At 38.4% G+C, this 18,189-nt stretch overlaps 1 protein-coding gene across 1 annotated transcript in view; it reads left to right on the top strand.

Annotated features, from left to right (window-relative positions):
- The window catches only part of IFIH1 (interferon induced with helicase C domain 1), a 50,607-nt gene that overhangs the window by 5,723 nt on the left and 26,695 nt on the right, over positions 1–18,189 (top strand). Inside the window, exons 2-3 of the mRNA XM_006196223.4 lie at positions 1,211–1,382; positions 5,959–6,099. Of these exons, the coding sequence (XP_006196285.2) occupies positions 1,211–1,382; positions 5,959–6,099 (313 nt within the window). The remainder of the gene's footprint in view (positions 1–1,210; positions 1,383–5,958; positions 6,100–18,189) is intronic.

Below are 18,189 nucleotides of genomic sequence, written 5' to 3'. Positions count from 1 at the left end.
ATTTGTACCAGGCATTGTCCAAAACTGCAAATTCCTGACGTTAAAAGGTTATGGAATATATTTACAGGACTAGGATATACACAAATTTTGTAAGAAACGATCTTGCTGAACAGTCCAAATTATACATGTAGAAGATGGGTAAATGTTGAGAAGGACCTTTAAGAGTATGTAAGTCAATATTTCTCACCTAATCTGCTGATTAAAATCAAGAGATGCTTTCGGGAAAAAAAAATTCTGGTTTCCCAGTGTGAACAAATCAGAATATCTAGGCACAGATTCCAGACATCAGTATTTTCTGTTTCTCTCTCAATGATTCTAGTGTGCAATTATGATAGAGAAACCCTAAAATTTCTTTTCAGTTGCTTCATTTTACACACATAGAAGCTGAGGTCTGGAGAGATGAAGTGGCTTGCCTAGTGGCGCAGCAGGCTGTTGGTGTCCTGTCTCATTTTCTGGTCTAAATGTGATCTTTTCTCTGAATGTTTGGTACTGTATTAAGAACTGGGGAGATGCACTGTGTTAATGATTACACAAATGATCCATACTTTGAAAGATTTATAGATTAATCTAAAAGAGAAATTAAATGAAGGCTAAAGATAGTAATGAATGGATATACAAGTAAATCTGCCCCATATTGTAAAAAAAAAAAGAATATAGAAATGAATTTGCCTTATAATACTAAGTAAACACAAATTTAAGAAAAAATATTATAGCAATAATAAATGGTGCAAATATGGAAGGATGTAAATCTGTGATGGTAGTTACTTACTCCATAATGGTAGTAGGGAAGAGAGAGGTTGGATAAGAAGTGTTTGATTTCCCATTTGCAGACTGCATGAGTTGAGAGAAAGAGCAAGCCCTAGATGTACAGGAAGACATTGATGCAAATAGACACAACTTAGCTAGAGAGTAAAGACAATTTTTTGCACCCTTTATTCAGAAAGGCAGAGGTAAAACCTCTGTTTCCTAAGTGTGTTTGACTATCTCAGCAGCTTACAAAATGGTGCACATATACAAGGGGGATTGGGTCCAGCCATTTTTCCTCCCTAGAATCCAGAATTGCTACAGGTGGCATTACTGTTTTCTTTAGTGTTTGCATATGAGCCTTTATACATAGGCTTAATTGTTCAACTTTCCTAAGGGCTAGTTCCTGTTTAAATTTATTCATAAGATGTTGGACTTCTTTAATTCTCCTTCTCTCTTAAAACAGATTTCTTCTGCTGCAGAAAATAATGGGAACGAATCAGGGGTCAGAGAGCTCCTGAGAAGGATAGTGCAGAAGGAAAACTGGTTTTCCACATTCCTGACTGTGCTGAGGCAGACGGGAAACGCCGGGCTTGCGCAGGAGTTGACAGGCTCCGCCTGCCCGGAAGGCATCGCAGGTACCGCTCGTTCTGCTTTGGGAGGGCTCGTGGTTTGCCCGGGATCTAGGGGCTAGTGAAGTCGCTAGACACAGGGCCAAATACTAGGGTACTTAAAATCAAAATTTCAAGCAATTTGAGAAATCTGTTTTCTTCTGTTTACTAACGAGGCAGCTGCTGCCTGGGAAAAGATGAACTTCCCCAGACCGCAGCACTCTGCAAGCTGGCCTGGAATATGGGCAGCCAACCCCCATCCAACATGCTTTTCGATTCCCATCTTATTTTGGAAACGAAGTAATTGTCTGAAATTTTTATCAAGATAATTTTAACATTGATTGGAAGAAAACGTTTTAGTGGTTATTGCAACTCTGCGGCATAGTATTCTGGACATCTGTATACATTTTTAAGGAATTTATTAAATATCTGATAAAAGATCTGTCATCACCAACATATCGCAATATTACTTCCTGTGAGTTTTAAAAATTATTCAATTATAACAATAAAAACAACATTTTATAGCACTCACATACATTCTTTGTAAATTTAATATAAACTGCTATCTTATTTTTCTTTACAAAGGATGTATCTTATGTTTTCAAAAATATCGTATGTAAGAGAAACTGAAATTTAATTGGTAATGAGTGATTTAAATGAATTGTAATTGTTTCAAGTTTACCTCACTTCTTTTATTCGGTCAGTTATTCAGTCAACATGTAACGAGTGCCAGCGATATGCCAGACACTTCTAGGAACTGGGGATGTGGACTTAAATGAGATATACCCAGTCCCTATTCCCATGTAGTGCACTTTCTACTGGAGTGAGATACACAGTAAACAATTTTCTAAGTTACTTATGCAAAAGGAAACAGATAATTACTGGTATATTATGCTTTGTGCAGTATTTTTTTACATTCTATGGGGTTTTGTGTGTGTATATATTTTTATTGAAGTATAGTTGGTTTACAATGTTGTGTCAATTTCTGGTGTACAGCACAGTGCCCTAGTCATACATGAACATACATATACTCATTTTCATATTCTTTTTCACCATAAGTTACAACAAGATACTGAATATCATTCCCTGTGCTATACAGTATGAACTTGTTGTTTATCTGTTGTATGTATATTAGTTAGTGTCTGCAAATCTTGAACTCCTAGTTTATCCTTTCCCACCCCCTTCTGTGTTTTTGTGCTGTATTATTTATGAAATAGCTTAATTTGGCTCAGTATTTAGAAATACACACTGTATATAAATACATATATAATATATATCTATACAGAGAGAGAAAAAGAGAGCCAGAGACAGACAGATACACACATACAAATAATTTTACTATGAGGTATTAAAATGCCCTAAAGAATTATAAAATGGCATTAATGGGCCTGTGTGTAAATGAACCACTGGGAGTAGGAATAATCAGTGTCTGGGAATGGTCTTTTTGCTTTACTCCAAAACAGCTGCTGTGCAGAGTGTGTTTGAGATGGCCACAAAGTAAAAAGCTCAAAAGGCTCTCTGAAACTATTTAGGGATTTGGTTGCGGGGTAGGGAGGTAGTGGCTTGTTCAGCCAAAGGTGGTCAATCCAGTTTTCAGAATCCAGGCAGTAATTCCGTGATGTGTTCACCAGCGGGGTCCCTAGTTTCTTTTTATAACTGTATAAAAAAATCTTTATTAATAGGAATCATCTTTATTTGCTTCAGTTGTCAGTTCTCTGGAAAGGGCTGAGTGGCACCACTTTCTTGCAACATCAAGATGACATTTTTGTGCATTTATATGTTACGGCCCAGCTATTATTTCCACAGCATAACTCTAATGTCAGTTTGCTAACTCTGAAGGGATGTCCAGGCAAACTTACATGATAATGATGAGACCAGATTTCTTCCACACACCTCGGGGATGAGCTGGACCCCAGCCCAGATCACTTCTTCTCATTAAGAATTCCCTTTCAAGACCTCGTGGGACCATTTCTATCCGTGACAACCATTCTAGGACTTGGACTTCAAAGGGACATGGCTATAGTCTTGATTTTTTTGTTCCCTGGGAAATTTTGGCCTCAGTGTATCCAGGGATATTAGAAAGAGCAGGCCTCTTTCTAGGATCACACAGCCATATCCATCCCCCAAAGTAGTGGGTACGAACCATTTTACAACTGTGTACAGTGGCATACTTGTTTAGGAAAAAGTCTAGAAGATCAGCTGTAAAGTGTCTTCTAGCTTCTCCTGACAGAGACATGTGTGGCCATATTTCTTTCTTTGCTGGTAGGGAGGGGAAGCAGCAAGTTACATACAATGTATTTCTTTCAAAGATATTTTCAAGTTCCACTTTACACAGTGCCTTGTTAGAAGTTTAATGTGATTTTTTTCAAATTATAATTTTTTGAAAAATAGCAATCCTAGGTAAAGTACATCCAAGCAATACCTGTGTTATAACACACCCCATCACATACGTCTACTTACCACATGCCTTCCTCTTTACTTTCCATTTTAGATGCCGTAACTTTGTATTATGATTAAGTCTTTACACGTCTATTTCAGAATGGCTTAGGGACTAGTTTATCCAAAATCTCCCAGCCCAGGCACATATATTGGCTGGTTAAGGCCAAGCACTTTCTTAAAGAGATAAAGGCCTTCTGAAAAGAAAAAAAAAGTGGCATCAATTATCCATCATTCTTTTCTCCCTCCCTGGTTCCCTGACAGGGTCCTCTCACATCAGGGCTGCTTCTTTCAAGCAAAGTTGGTGATGCTGGATGCTGACCTAGAGAGGTGGGCTCTTACAAAGACAGGGGGCAGAGGACAAAGGGGTCTCTGAGCTTCTTTTGAAGGTTGGATGGAAAATGCAATCCCCATCTGGGCTCAGCACTCTAGACGCTCACCACCCCTACCAGCAGGTAAGGTGCTCCCAACCAACTCAACCCAAATAAACAGGCCTTACTACTTCTCAAGTCCTCAGAACACCCAGTCAGGGGAGTCAAGGGTTTCAATATTGTTTGCTGAGCTGTCCATCTTCTTAGGGGAATCTAAACATTTTTCTAGCAGGCCTCGATGCCCAGAACAAGCTGTTAGCTGTGAGTACTCACAGGGTAGGAGCTTCTGTGGGCTGAACTGTATCCCCCTCACCCCCTACAAATTCAGTGTTGAAGCCCTAACCCCCGGTGTGACTGTGTCTAGAGATACGGCTTGAGCAAGTAATTAAGGTTAAGTGAGTTCAGAAGGGTGGGCCCCACCAGGACGGAGGCCTTATAGGAAGAGGAAGAGAGACCTCTGTCTCTCTCCCTCGCCACCATGTGAGGACACGGTGAGGAGCAGACCTTCTGCAACCTCAGGAACATGCTCTCACCAGACGCCAACCTGCTGGCACGCTGATCGTGGACTTCCGATCTCTAGAACTAGGGGAAAACAAGTTCCTGTTACTTGAGCCGCTCGACCTGCAGTGTTTTGTTATGCTGGCCGCTCTGCCCACAGCAGCCTGGGCTCTGGATCCTGACCCTGAATCCTGGCTCTTCTCTTCCCTGGATGTGTGCCTTTCACCAGGCGCTCGTCCTCTCTGACTCAGTTTACTCCTCTTATCACCAAGGGTTATCTTGAGGATTACATGATTTGACATGGGTGAAGCACAAAATAAACTGGCTACTATTATTATAAACCCCAAACACACTTAATATGTACCTGTCAAGTCATCTTGTCTAAAGAGATGCTCCAAAGTCAGAACAGTTTTCTTCAGGAAATTTTCCAGTGTACACAGCGTACATTTTCTCCTTATTTTTTAAAATGAGCTAATTGAAAATACTTCAAGGCACTTTCTTCATGGCATCAATCTTCTCTGGCCCACTGTACCTCAGAAGGGCAGAAACTCCTGTTTTCCTTGGTAACCCACATAAGTTCTTAGGAAAACACTCAATACATGTTAGTTGAAGGGAAAAAGTTCAGATGAAAGAAATGGAAGGGAGGAGAAAGGAAAGATACAGAATATTTCATTAAATTTCCAAAAAATCTCCAGAAACTCAGAAGACGTGAATGTAGGCTGACATTAAAGCATATGTACAGCTCGTGTGGAACACACAGCGAGAGAACAAAATGGCAAGAGCACAAGCTAAAGAAAAACTACCACCAAATTTGCATTTTCATTAATGCAGCCTTAAATGTGAATCAGTGGCTTCCTCCCTAAAGGTGATGGTCAGATGGGAAACTATCACACTTTTCTCACGGTCAGCATAGTACTTATTATATTGGCTTTTTAGATAGAATTTAGTCATCACAAAGAATTACTCACTGTGTTCATATTAAAAATAAAAATACTGTGTCAGAACAAAACACGTGTTCCCAGCCTTTCAAAATGTCAAGGTATTGAAGTATATTTAGGCAGACCTCTACTAGGGATCCCCCACTTGGTTTTCAAAATAAAAATGACAGCACTTTATACTGCACAAAAACTTACATTTGCAATGCAATTTACATTCTGTTCAGTGTTTCAGAGTATTTACGTACATCCAGGTGAATATTAAGAACCCCTGTTTCGTTTCAAAATAACAGGAACAGCAACGGGTACTGTATTAAAGCGTGCGCGGCACTATTGTTCACCTTCCAATACTTTTATTTATAGAGCCTGGGAATTTGTCACGGGAAGACGGTCCTGAAGGTCAAGAGCCACTTCTTTTAGCCACAGATCAGCCCAGTCTGGAGGTGTGGGACATAGAGAAAAGTTCATCGGAATCGTCTTTTGCTGATTCTTCTGTGGTTTCAGGTACTTGGAACACACACATGCTTTACAGGCACTACTTACTGCTTCTGAAGGACTCGGTTGGTGCGCCGTTGCTAGCAGGCTCTGTTCAACAGAAAGAGAAAGTGCAGGCTTTGGGATTTTGTCTTTTCATTAAAATAATATTTCTGGAGGAGATTAAATGAAAATAATTCCTCTTGGCGACTAAAAATGCTTTCAAAACTAATGCAATATTACTATGTCATGAATATGAGCACATTGGGTTCTAATTTTACTTTATAAGATATCCATGGTTCTTGTAATGTGATACATTTCATAATATCATAATGTCCTACATTTATTGGTTTTCGAAGTACTTTCAAATACATGAATTGGTTTGACTCATCCAAAGCTCCGAGAGTTAAATAAGGCCGTTGCCTTTTCCCTGTTTGACAGACTGGGCTCTCTCAGAGAGGTTCCGCTGGGTTATAGAGACCAAAGTCAAGGTTGTGGAAAGGAAGACCACCGGGTGGTAGGCAGGCTTGGCTTGAATTTCAATAACTAACTGATGTGAGTGCTAGATACCACCATGCCTGCTTCTTCTCGTGTGGAACAGCCAAGGAAGAATCAAATGAGTTTAATCCTTTCCCCTTTCTAATTTGTTTATAATAGGAAAATCCTTCTCTCTTCTCCTCTGTCCCCCAAATGGCCACATTCTATTTTTCAAAAGAAATAGTTGCTTGAAGTCTGTGGTGTGCTGGTAAATGTTTAACAAGCAGCTCTCTGGAGAAGAGAGAAAAGCCCTGCTCTGTAGCGCATGCCAGTCTTCGTGGTGCAAACACTCCCACCAAGGCTGCGTTCACACTCCCATAGCGTGTCGCTGCACACCAGGTTGAAGAGGTGTGCAGTGGCGCACGGTTTAGTTGGCATTTCCACCATCCAGAGACAATAGGCTTAACTAGCCTTGATAGGATTGGTAATAGTAAAATCTAGTAAGATGGCTAGACAGTGATGAGTTTTAAATATTCATTACCTTTGTTTTAATATAGTTTATTTAGTAAGTGCATATAACTTAATCTGTAAAAATGGCTGTGCTTAACATTAACTGGCTCACAGAACTCCAGAAAATTTAACAATTCGCTCTTGTGGGCGAGTATGAGCTGACTCCATCAAAGTTTACTATTTTCTACTCAGAAAAGTAACATAGTTGCATTGGAGGAAATTTGGAAAACATCGAAACATACAAAAAAAAAAGGCTCTCCTGCTTTCACAGTGAGGTATGGTAGCTTCACCTTTGGGTGTCTGTCCCGTGGGTCTTGTGACATACCTGGATGTTTATACATAACAACATTTCCTCTGTATTCATTAGATACTCTTCGACAGCACAGTTTTAACAATTGAATAATTCCATCCATTGGATGCTTTATAACTAATCAACCAACTGTTGAACATTTAGGATGTTTCTTAATTTCTACATCATGAAAAAATACTGCAATGACTCTCTTTCTATGTATGCTTGATTTAATTCTTAAAAACAAATCACATAATTGAAACTTATGGATCAAATGATTGCCACAGTTTTAAGACAGTTGATACTTAATGTCATATTTCACTCCAAGAATGTGTACCAAGCTACACGTCCTCCAACAGCAGAGCGCTCATTGCCCTGAGGTCCCTTCTACAACAAGAGTTGGTAATATTATTTTTAAACTTTGCCAACTTGGTATTTTGCTACTTGAATTTGAATCTTTCTATTTCTAAGGAAAATTGTTTTTACAAGTTCATTCTTTTTGTTGTTGCTAATTGCCTATTTTTCTATTAGGGTATTTATATTTTTTGTTGGTGGTGGTTTCTATGAACTACCTAAGTATACAGGAGAGCAGTTCTTTGTCATAAATAGTACCAACATTTTTTTATCGTTTGCCTGCTCTTTAGCCTTGTTTATGGCTTTTGGGGTTTTCATGGGATACTTCTGAAGTGTTCCCGCGTAGAGGAGTCGTCGGGAGGAGGGGCAGATTTTACTGATGCGCAGATTTTAGGGTCTGTGTGGGGCCTGAGATCCTGCCTTTCACATTTGCTCCCGGGTGATGCCACTACCGCTGGTCTTGGACCACACTTTAAGGAGTAAGGTTTAATGTACAAAATAGCAGAGCTTTTAAAATCTGAATTCTAGAGGACCTTTTTTTTTTCACTAGAGCAGCTGTGCTTTCGTGAAGAAATTATGATTGTGCAGGAATGCCAAAACTACTCTCTGAATGTGGGTTTTTCATGTTCCAGTAAACTTCCTTAGAAGGCTCCCTGACATCTCTATGGGTTACTGGCTGTTTCCTAAATTCACACTAGACAGGGCTGAAGGCAGGACTGAGGCTGGGAGGCGATGCTGCATCTCAAATACGGGCTTGTCATCAAAGGCCGCCGGTCTATTGCGTCTTGTCAGCCTGTGCTTTATTATCTATGGAGGATTCTGAGTCTCAGCGAGGATAAAATTCAAGGCAAAACTTTAAAAACATTTCTGTTTTCTTACTGTTTTAATATAAAACTTAAAGGTGCATCAAGTGAAAAATATCTAGATCTTAGTAATGGCCTTAAGGGACGGAAGAGGGTTTGTCTTTCCTTCATTGGGTTCCCTCCCTCCCCTCTCCCCTCCAGTCCATTCACTTCTTTAGTTTAACAGATCTTTAATGAACTCCTTTCATGCGCCAGGCATGTAGTGCTCAGTGCTCAGCACTGTCAATACGGTGGTGGAACAAAACAGGAGCGGCTTCTGCCCCGTGGAGCTTTCGGCTGACGGGTGTGTCTGCCAAACAGCAGTCGCTAAAGAGCTGCTGCCCAGTAAGTGCTTTGGAAGAAAAGTCCAGACGAGCACAATGTACACTAGTCTGAGGACACGTGAGAGTCCAGTGAACGGCACCGAAATCTGAGGACTCCATCCGGCTCTCAGATTTTAACCATCTCCCAGTCTGTGGGATTCGTGTGCTGTTGGACTTGTCATGTGGATTTGGGAACAGTTTTGTCCAGTCCGTTCTGGCCCTTTCCAGAGGAGTAGCACAGGGTGACTGATTTACGCAGCTGGAGGGCCTGTGCTTTAGGCCCTAGACACTGCTGCTGACAGATGCGGGTCATCCCAAGTGTTTGTTTATTTGCTCGATGCTCTTCAGTACTAAGAACTACTGATGTAAATGACTGTGAAGTATCAGTGGCCCAAAGAAGCTATTGGAGTTCTTTTTTTAAATTTAAAAAAAAATTTTGACTCGAGTATGTTTGGTTTACAATGCTGTATTAGTTTCTGGTGTACAGCATGGTGATTCAGTTATACATATATATATTTCTTTTCATATTCTTTTTCATTATAGGCTATTACAAGGTATTGAATATAGTTCCCTGTGCTATACAGTTGGATTTTGTTGTTTATCCATTTTATATATAGTAGTTAGTGTCTGCAAGTATTGGCGTTCTTTTGACTGAAGTTTTTGTTGCAAAATTAGCTATAGAGGGATTTTGCCTACATTGGCATTCTTTGACAGAATTAACAATCAAAATAAATGTGAAAATATTCAATAATCTCTAATACTCATTTGCACAATTTTGTTTTGTATATCTTATTGTTATTGATAATGTATAATCTTTATTTTGAATCTCAGTATACTTACTGGGTTGATTTCAAAAGCAGTTACCAACGTAGCAGTGAAAGAAACTTATTGCTTAAGCTACATACATTCTATAAACATGAATTTTCATAGGCAAAAATTTAAAAAGTGACCTGAATTATTTCTAATTTTAAATTAAGACCTCTTTCATTTTTATTTCTGAACCAGTTTCTGAAGGATTTTTTTCAGTGCATAGTAGTCTTTGGGCATACAAATGTTAATTGTTTATATTTTTAATGCCCAGATTCTTTATATGTTGTATATATATTCTTTTTACTTCTTAAGACACATGACAGGTAATTCACACTAGCATGGGGAACAGTGGCCCACCCTGAAACCAACTTTACTCACATCTTTCCTTCACCCTGGGGTGACAGATCAGAATTCCCTCGTGGGTAGTTCTGGAGAGTGATTTTGTCATGCCTCCACGTTGGGGGCTGGCATTTCTTCTTCCTTCTCCTTCCAACTGCTTCCCATTAAAAAGTGGTTAATAATTAAGATATACCAAACTATAAAAAAAATTTGCTTCTTTCCACATTAATACAATAATTCTAAAAGGATGTTTGAATAGTTCTCCAACTATTCATAGAATTTTAATGCTGGATATGATAGTTCTGCTTTCTGAAGTCACCTGTCATTTTCCAATAAGAAAATATTGGAAAATTTTGGTGTTTCTCTGGACCACACTTCCGTAGAAAATATCAGAGGGACACAAAGTCAACAATCATTTTCTTCTACTAAAAATAATTATAGCAAATACACAGCTATTTGGTTTATGTTAATTCTATAGGCTTACAGTAAAATTGGTTGTGCAGTCCTTTGTCATCGTCTACTACTGCCGGTTTGTTAAAACAAGTGAGCGGTTATTTTACATTGACCTTTTGTTACACTGTTTTAGAAATTAATGCCTTATAATAAAATAAAAGTAAAGAAAATACGGTTAAAATGAAATAATAAAATGTGTTGTATTTCGAATGAAACTTACTTTTATGCAGAGTTCTGCAGAAAATCCCCCAAACCGCTTTTATCATTCTTTGTTGGATCTTGGGGCTATAAAACTAGAAAATGCAAGTACCGCAGGTTGGCCAGCAGAGGGCGCTTTCACACTTATAAAGAGAAGGGAATGTCACTGTTCCAGGGTGGACGATTATAATGTAACAGTGCAGAGTGTGCCATGTGTGAATACACAGTGCGCATGACTGTGAATGCATGTGTATATTTTGATTTATATATTCGTTCACGTGAAGATTTTAAAATTCCACCCCAGCTAATGAGCTTACCAACCTGCTTGTTTTCAGACTTTAATACCTTCTTTTTCATATTCCCCCATATGTTCCACTCCTTAGGTTTATCCGGTGACATTATGCTTTGGAATATATTGTGGATATATTTTGCATAGATCATGTTCTGTAGGAGGGGTTTAAAAATTGACCTTTATAAAACAGCCTCGTTCTTTCTGGCCCAATCTGTTAGAGCACTTTTTTTGTTGTTGTTTTGTTTTGCCTTTTTATAGACCAAAGTCCAATCTTAGATTTGGTCTATACTAATCTCTGTAAAAATGCCACAAAATTTATCCTTGCACTTGGGGACCAGAATAATGTTCTATAGTACTAACCTCTAGAAATTTAGAGATTTTTAGAATCTCTAGAAATACATACCACACAGCACTTGAGAGCTTAGTGGGAAAGATAATTGATACAGCAGTCTGCAATAATACTGTGAGAGATCTCCCATACTATTGCAGGATTGGTCTGAATTAAGATAGCTCTCCTTTACATGTATATCTTTCCTAAATTTGGATACATTAATTATTGGGAACTAGAGATACCACTAAGGCAATCCAAAAGGCAAATATTTATTTGAACTGAGAGAGGGAGAGAGAAAGAGAGAGCGATGCTGTTGCTGACGCGGATATTGGTGTTTGCTGAAGGATAATACAGGCTTATATTTTACTGAAACCCACCAGGAACCATGTAAGTTAGTTATGTGACTTCCAATCGCATAATAGTTCTGGGAAGGTTATTGTTCATATCTCAGGAGAATATAGGTACTTTTACAGAAAGAAATCTCTGTGTAGCTAATACATGCTGGATTTATTTTCATGACATCTTTTTGTGATTATAAACCTAAAGCTTTTTTAAGGCAGAGTTTTAACAAAGGCAGTGATTTTTTCATTTTAATTTGATCATTAGACCTTCTCTATTTTGTTGTGTGAATGAGGATTGGAAACCAGAGAATGAGTTGGTGGGGTCACATTATTGAGAGAACCATGCATTGGGATATTGTCCTCACCCTCAGACAGTTTATAACCCAGTTCCAGGAAACAAGTTTCATGCCTCCAAAGAGAGACAGTAATCTATCTCTAGCAAAAGAAAAAGTATTAAAGGAGGAGGGGAGAAGCCTTGTGAAGGAAGGAAGACTTAAAGAAAGCTTACCACAGAGGAGGAATGTGAGACATTTCATCCGAGCCTTAAAGGTCCTGTGTTGGATTAGTAAACAGCAGTGGCAGCCAACACTTCTGGTTATGTGGATGCCATGAACAGAAGTGCAGGTATAATAAAGTTCAACATGTATTATGTGTGTGCAGGGGGCCGTGCTGATGATGGGGGAGGCTCTGCATAGGTGGGGCAGGGGGTATAAAGGTAATTTCTCTACTTTCCACTCAATTTTGCAGCAAATCTAAAACTGCAAAAAAAAAAGGTCTATAAAAATTCATTCAGCCATAATAAACACATCAAAATCTAGCTGTAATAAACATAGCAAAATTCTATTAAAAATATGAGTAGGGGAACAGTTGGATCAGAGGGGGAAGCATTTATGGAGGAGGGTGGTGGGAGATAAGACTGCTAAGATCAGTGAGAGTTAGGGGGTTTCTCTTACTGTGATTTGTACAAAGACTTGTTCTAAGGCAAAAAAATATTCTTAACAGTTTATTATTCATTGTTTGGACAACTGTGCAATATTAGCCCAAAGCACGTCTGGTTTCAGACGCTGTTCAGAGGAAAGCCCTTAGAGGGCTGTGTCCATCAGATGAGGGGAGCTGGCTCCTCCTGGCCTGCAAGGGCTCAGGGTGCACGTCTCTTCCCAACCCCACTCGGTGACACCATGCTGGCAGCTTGCAGTGAGCGATGGGGGGACTATGAATACCTCGTTATCGGCAAACACTTCTCAATTGTCACTTTCTTCTCCCCAAGAGCTACTGTTGAATATTTACCAGGAAGCCTTTAAACAAATCTCTCCCATACTTTCCTCAGGTCTACTTGACTTGAATGGCTCTTCCTGAAGGGTGCCTACCAGCCAAAGAGGTTTCCAATTCATCATCTTCTATCTGGCCATTTCTACACCCTGTTATTGCCAAGGCTTACTTTCCACATGGTCATCTGGCTTATCACTCATAACTGACTCGGCTCTCAGACTTTTCGCCTCTTTTACTGACCAGCAGTGAATGAATGGGTCATTCTAGTGGGTATGGTTATCCCCATAACCCTGAATCACTCTTTCCATTTGAGACCCACGTCCAAAAGCTAAAGGGCATAGATGATGTGATTTAAGCCAACATCAATGTACACAATTCAAATATAATTCTGGCTGAAACATTTCAGCCCTGTGAATTCTATAAACAGGAGCAGAGGAGCTCCATGGATAGCCATGTGGGCCTGTGGCTCTAGGAGATTTTTTCTCTTTGGGGAACTCATTTCCTAGAAGCTTGGATCCAGGAGAGAATATGCAAGGTGGGTGGAGGTGGCTTCTCTCCATTCTGCGGGAACACATGTTCCCTGGCACAGGGAGCAGAATCTGACAGACCAAAATGTGAGCGTGAGTGTGTGCGCGCGCGCGCACAAATCCATATACATAAAGCTGAAAATAAAAGTCATCTATCTCCTCTCAAAAAAGATTAAGTTACTTCAAAAGAAAAGGAAATATGTATTATTAGTAGTATGACAGTAAGCACACTTAAGAAGCCCGTTGAGTCTGAGTGTGTACCCGTCCAGGCACACGTGTTTGAAGCTTTAGGGGTGGTCTTTGCTGTTGCGGACTTGGGGGATAATGCCACTCGGAGGAAGGTGGGGATGGTTGAAGAAGTGAAGCGCATATGCATCGTGAGGTCAGAACTAGAATAAGCACACAACTGCCTGGCAAGTGAAATTAGACTGTTTGCAGACCTTGCAAGCACCACCTCTCAGGAGAGCGGATCTGTTGGTCCCCGTCTTTTTTCTCAGAATGCACAGAGGCTCTGCCCCCCTTCCTAATAAAATGCAAAACCACTTTCCGGCAAAGAGGACAGCCTGAGGCAAAGGATAAAAAAGGAGAAATAATTCTACGGAGGGAGGAAGGCATCTAGGCTGAAAATTGGAGGGACACTACCTGGTAGGAGCAGAAGTGAGAACCCATTTGTATCTTACCTAGTGAAGCTTAGTTCTTAAGTTGCCTACACAATGTACTTATCAACTAATTGTCATAACAGCATTTTTCCAGCAGAGGGCATACTTTACATTGAAATAGATCTAAAAAGGCCTTCAAGGAAGAGGTTTTTTTCATTTGAAAAAATTTTACTTGCATTTCTTTGGCTTCTAAATGGCTTGAAAATATTTTAAAGTATTTAAAGCTTCAGAGGATGTTAAATATAAAATTTCACAGATTCAAGTTGATATTTCTGCCTTATTAGTAAACTATTTAAGATGTGATTGTAAAATGAGACTATTTTTTTCCCCCATTGGCTTATGGACTGGTCTGAGACACTATCATTGTAAGCAAAGCTGTTCTTTACTGTGTTGTTTACAGAATCATTACAGGAAATCCTTTCTTTTAACTGAATAAGTATTGTTTTCCTTCACTCCAGTAGAGTTTGGTAGGAATAACGACTTTCCTTCAACAGTTAGAAATTACCATAGCTAGTTTGGTATTTCCCCTGGAGGAGGTGACACCTATAAAAAAGTTAACTCAACTCACTATAGAATCTAATTCTAATATTCAAAGCTCATTTAAGTAGCAACTGTATGAGAATTTAAGATTTGTTTCACTTTAAGATTTATTTCCTTGGTCTAACAGAATCATTCTGACAATAAAGGAGAAAGCAGAAACCACTATCTGTATTTTAAAAATTTAGAAGTTTAAGTCCCTTGTTAGCAGTGGCTGAGCTCAGATCTGAAGACAGATCTGTTTGACTCCATAGCACATGTTCTTTTCATGGCAACACCCGGTCTCCAGTTGACTATTTATCTGATCTATTTTAAAATCATAGACACATGACTTTATTTGTTAGGATGTAAGTCCAGATTGACATACTGCGAAAAGTACAAAGAATGAAACATGATAATCCTATACAATTAATTGCAGAAATTCTTGGCTTATAAACTTAGTAGGTTGGTTTAATTTTGTCATCACATAACACTTTTTTTTTTATTCTGGCTTTTTGGTGGGTGTGTGTGTGTAACATGATTCTTTTTTTTTAGATGAACGCAGGAGGAGAATCTCTAGGGGAAGGCAGTCTCAGTGTTATGGGAGATACAATATATTTTCTTTAATTATTAGAGTTATTTTCTCTAGTACTTCTTTTCTATGAAATCAAAAAAAATATCAAATGCCTAAGAATTTGCCACCAAGGAAACAAAACTACTTTTGTGTTGAGAAACTAGAGATTTATATATCCTTAAAATGACAAAGAAATAGACCTCTACATAGTCACTTTCATTTTCATAATGATTGCTAACAGAATTATTGCAATTAATTTTATCTAGCAAGGACAGAAGTGTTCCTCTTTTACTTGTGTGCAGGAAAAAGCTTTAAAGTTAAGTGTGGATGTTTAAAAGTAAAGTAAATGAAAGTCTATCAGTGAAATAAAAAATGTTAGCAAAATAAAGTACTCTCTAACTTTTTTTTTTCCTGGAAAGATAAGCTGCTTTAAGATTGATAGAAAATTTGACATTACAGTGAAAATGTCCATATGCTTATTAAAAAAAAACTTTCATTTCACTCAACACTACGGACAGTATTACTGCTTGTTTACAAAGTTTCACAACAGATCATGAGGCGTGCTTGGCGTTGGGCAGAAGCACTGGAATACTGGACTTGGATTCAGAAAATAAGACTTCCAGCTTTGCCCCTTTTTAGCTGTGTGATCTGGGTAAATCATTTAACCTGTCTGAGACTTGGTTTCTCACCTATGAAATTGAGGTGATATCTACCACATAGGACGTTGAGAGCGTAAAATATAATTTACATTACATCTGGAAAACACTGAGCTTAGTATCCCCCAACATATTGCAGATTTGTTTTTAACTCAAAATAATCCAGATAATGAACTTAATTAATAATATCCTTTTTTGTAGCAACTTTCTTTAATGTTCATAAATTATTCACGCATATTGCGTTAAGTAGCTCCTCCAAACCTCATGTATGTTAGAACAAAGCTGGGGGAAAATCTTGACTTTACCTATGCTTGGAGAAGGTTAAAGATAATGGTTTAACTGCCAGTGATTAGAAAATGAAATGAAAATCAAATATTATTTCTGTTTGTGTCATACTTAGTGGGAGACTTAAAAGACGGTGTTAGATTTTAGATAGTATTTGTATTTTTCAGTATTTTTGGCATTGTTATCCATTCTCAATACTACATTTAAAACAACAAGTGAAAAGCATGTCAAAATTCACTTTTTTTTGCCTCAGAAATATCGGTCTATCTTTCTAGATCTAGAATCATCCTTGCAGTGACATTTTCCCCGTCTCATTTTACACCTTGCCTCTTCCTTACAACTCATATTCTCTTTTCATCAGTACATCTGCCCAAAACAGTCTTCTGCTTGACAGTTCTATGCCACACTCGCCTCTGAGCTTCTAACAAGGCATACCTCAGGGAATTGCAAAGTGCCATATTTAAAATCTCTCAGTGAGACATACAGGTTTTCCCGTGTGATCATAAGGGATTCCGCAGCCTGAGTTTCAGAACTCATCTACGACAGCTGATGAGCTCACTATTTTCACATGATGTATTTGTGTTGTGCTAATGTACTTAAACAGTGTGCAAGTCCATTGAGAGTTTTTTTACAAATGTCTTACCAGCTTTCGTTTAATTTTTAAGGACGCTATCTTACATATTTAATTGGTAGTAGCTGTAATTCTCTTCTATTTCCCAAGCTAAATAGGCTTATCCAAGTAGGAAGGGAGCTGTCACAGATGTCACAGATGCTCAATGGAATACTAGTCGGTAATAAAAAGGAGCAAATTGCTGACACAAACAACATGGATGCATCTCGAACATCGTATGCTAAGTTAACAAGGCCAAACATTAAGGCTACATTTTGCATGAATTCATTAATAAGACATTCTGAAAAAGGCAAAATTATAGGGACAGAAACCAAACAACTGACTGCCAGGGGACAGCAGGAAGAACGTGACAATAAAGAGACTTGAATGGATTTTGAGGTGATAGAAAAATCTTGGCTGTGATGTGGGTTACAAAACTGTGTTTGTTAAATTCATCAAACTATACATCTAAAAAGAGTGATTTTTACTAAAAAGTGTGTAAATTATACCTCAACACACCTGACTTAAAAAAGGAAATAGCCAGTTAAAAGAAAAGAAGATACTGGTAGTTTTAAGGAGTTGTATATTGTCCCTTTCCAGAGAAGTTTTATCAATACCACACTGTGAGTCTATTTTTCACTCATTCCATTTCTAGCTTAAATATGTGACACTCAGACTAGTTTTATACAACTTAAGCCTGCCTTAGTATAATCTATTTAGTGCATTTGGGAGCTTGAGCATGAAGTAATGATCATCTAACAAGTATAAATATTATGAAATATTATTCATTGTAAAAACATTATTAAATGACACTCTTGCCCTAGTAATCCACCAACTACTTGAATTTTATTCCATTTTCCAATCACTAGTAGTTTAACTGCACTGCAAAGAACTTGTATCTACTATCATTTAATGGCTATCAAATCCTGTGGGGTTAGTTGTGCTAGCCCCATTTTATTTTTTATTTTATATATTATTTTTAACTGAAGTGTAATTGTTGTACAATATTACATGTTACAGGTGTCCGATACAGTGATTCACAATGTGTAAAGATTATACTCCACTTGTAGTAATTATAAAATATTGGCCATATTCCTTGTGTTGTACAATAAATCCTTGTAGCATATTTTTTACCTCATAGTTTAGACCTCTACCAGCCCCATTTTAAATAAGGGGAAGGAAGGAAGTCTCAGAGCATCGCCAACAGCGAATTTCACAAGTCTTTCTGACTCCAAACTCAACATCCGTAACCAACTTTCATTTATTTTTACCAGTTGAACAATAGTTCTAATCCTTGCGGATGGGACTGCGTAAATCCTTGGAAATAAACTTGTAAGGAAGGAGGTCTTCCCTTGAGGGAAAAGTTTTCAAAAGGAATCAGTACTGAGTACTGAAAAGAGAAAAATCAGGATTAATAAGTGAAGATGTACCCTTGCCACTCATATTAATTGTAACTCTTTGATGG

The sequence above is a fragment of the Vicugna pacos genome, chromosome 5, assembly GCF_048564905.1.
Source record: "Vicugna pacos chromosome 5, VicPac4, whole genome shotgun sequence".
Taxonomy (NCBI): domain Eukaryota; kingdom Metazoa; phylum Chordata; class Mammalia; order Artiodactyla; family Camelidae; genus Vicugna; species Vicugna pacos.
The sequence above is the reverse complement of the archived record's forward strand: the minus strand, read 5'-3'. Positions and strand labels throughout refer to the sequence as shown.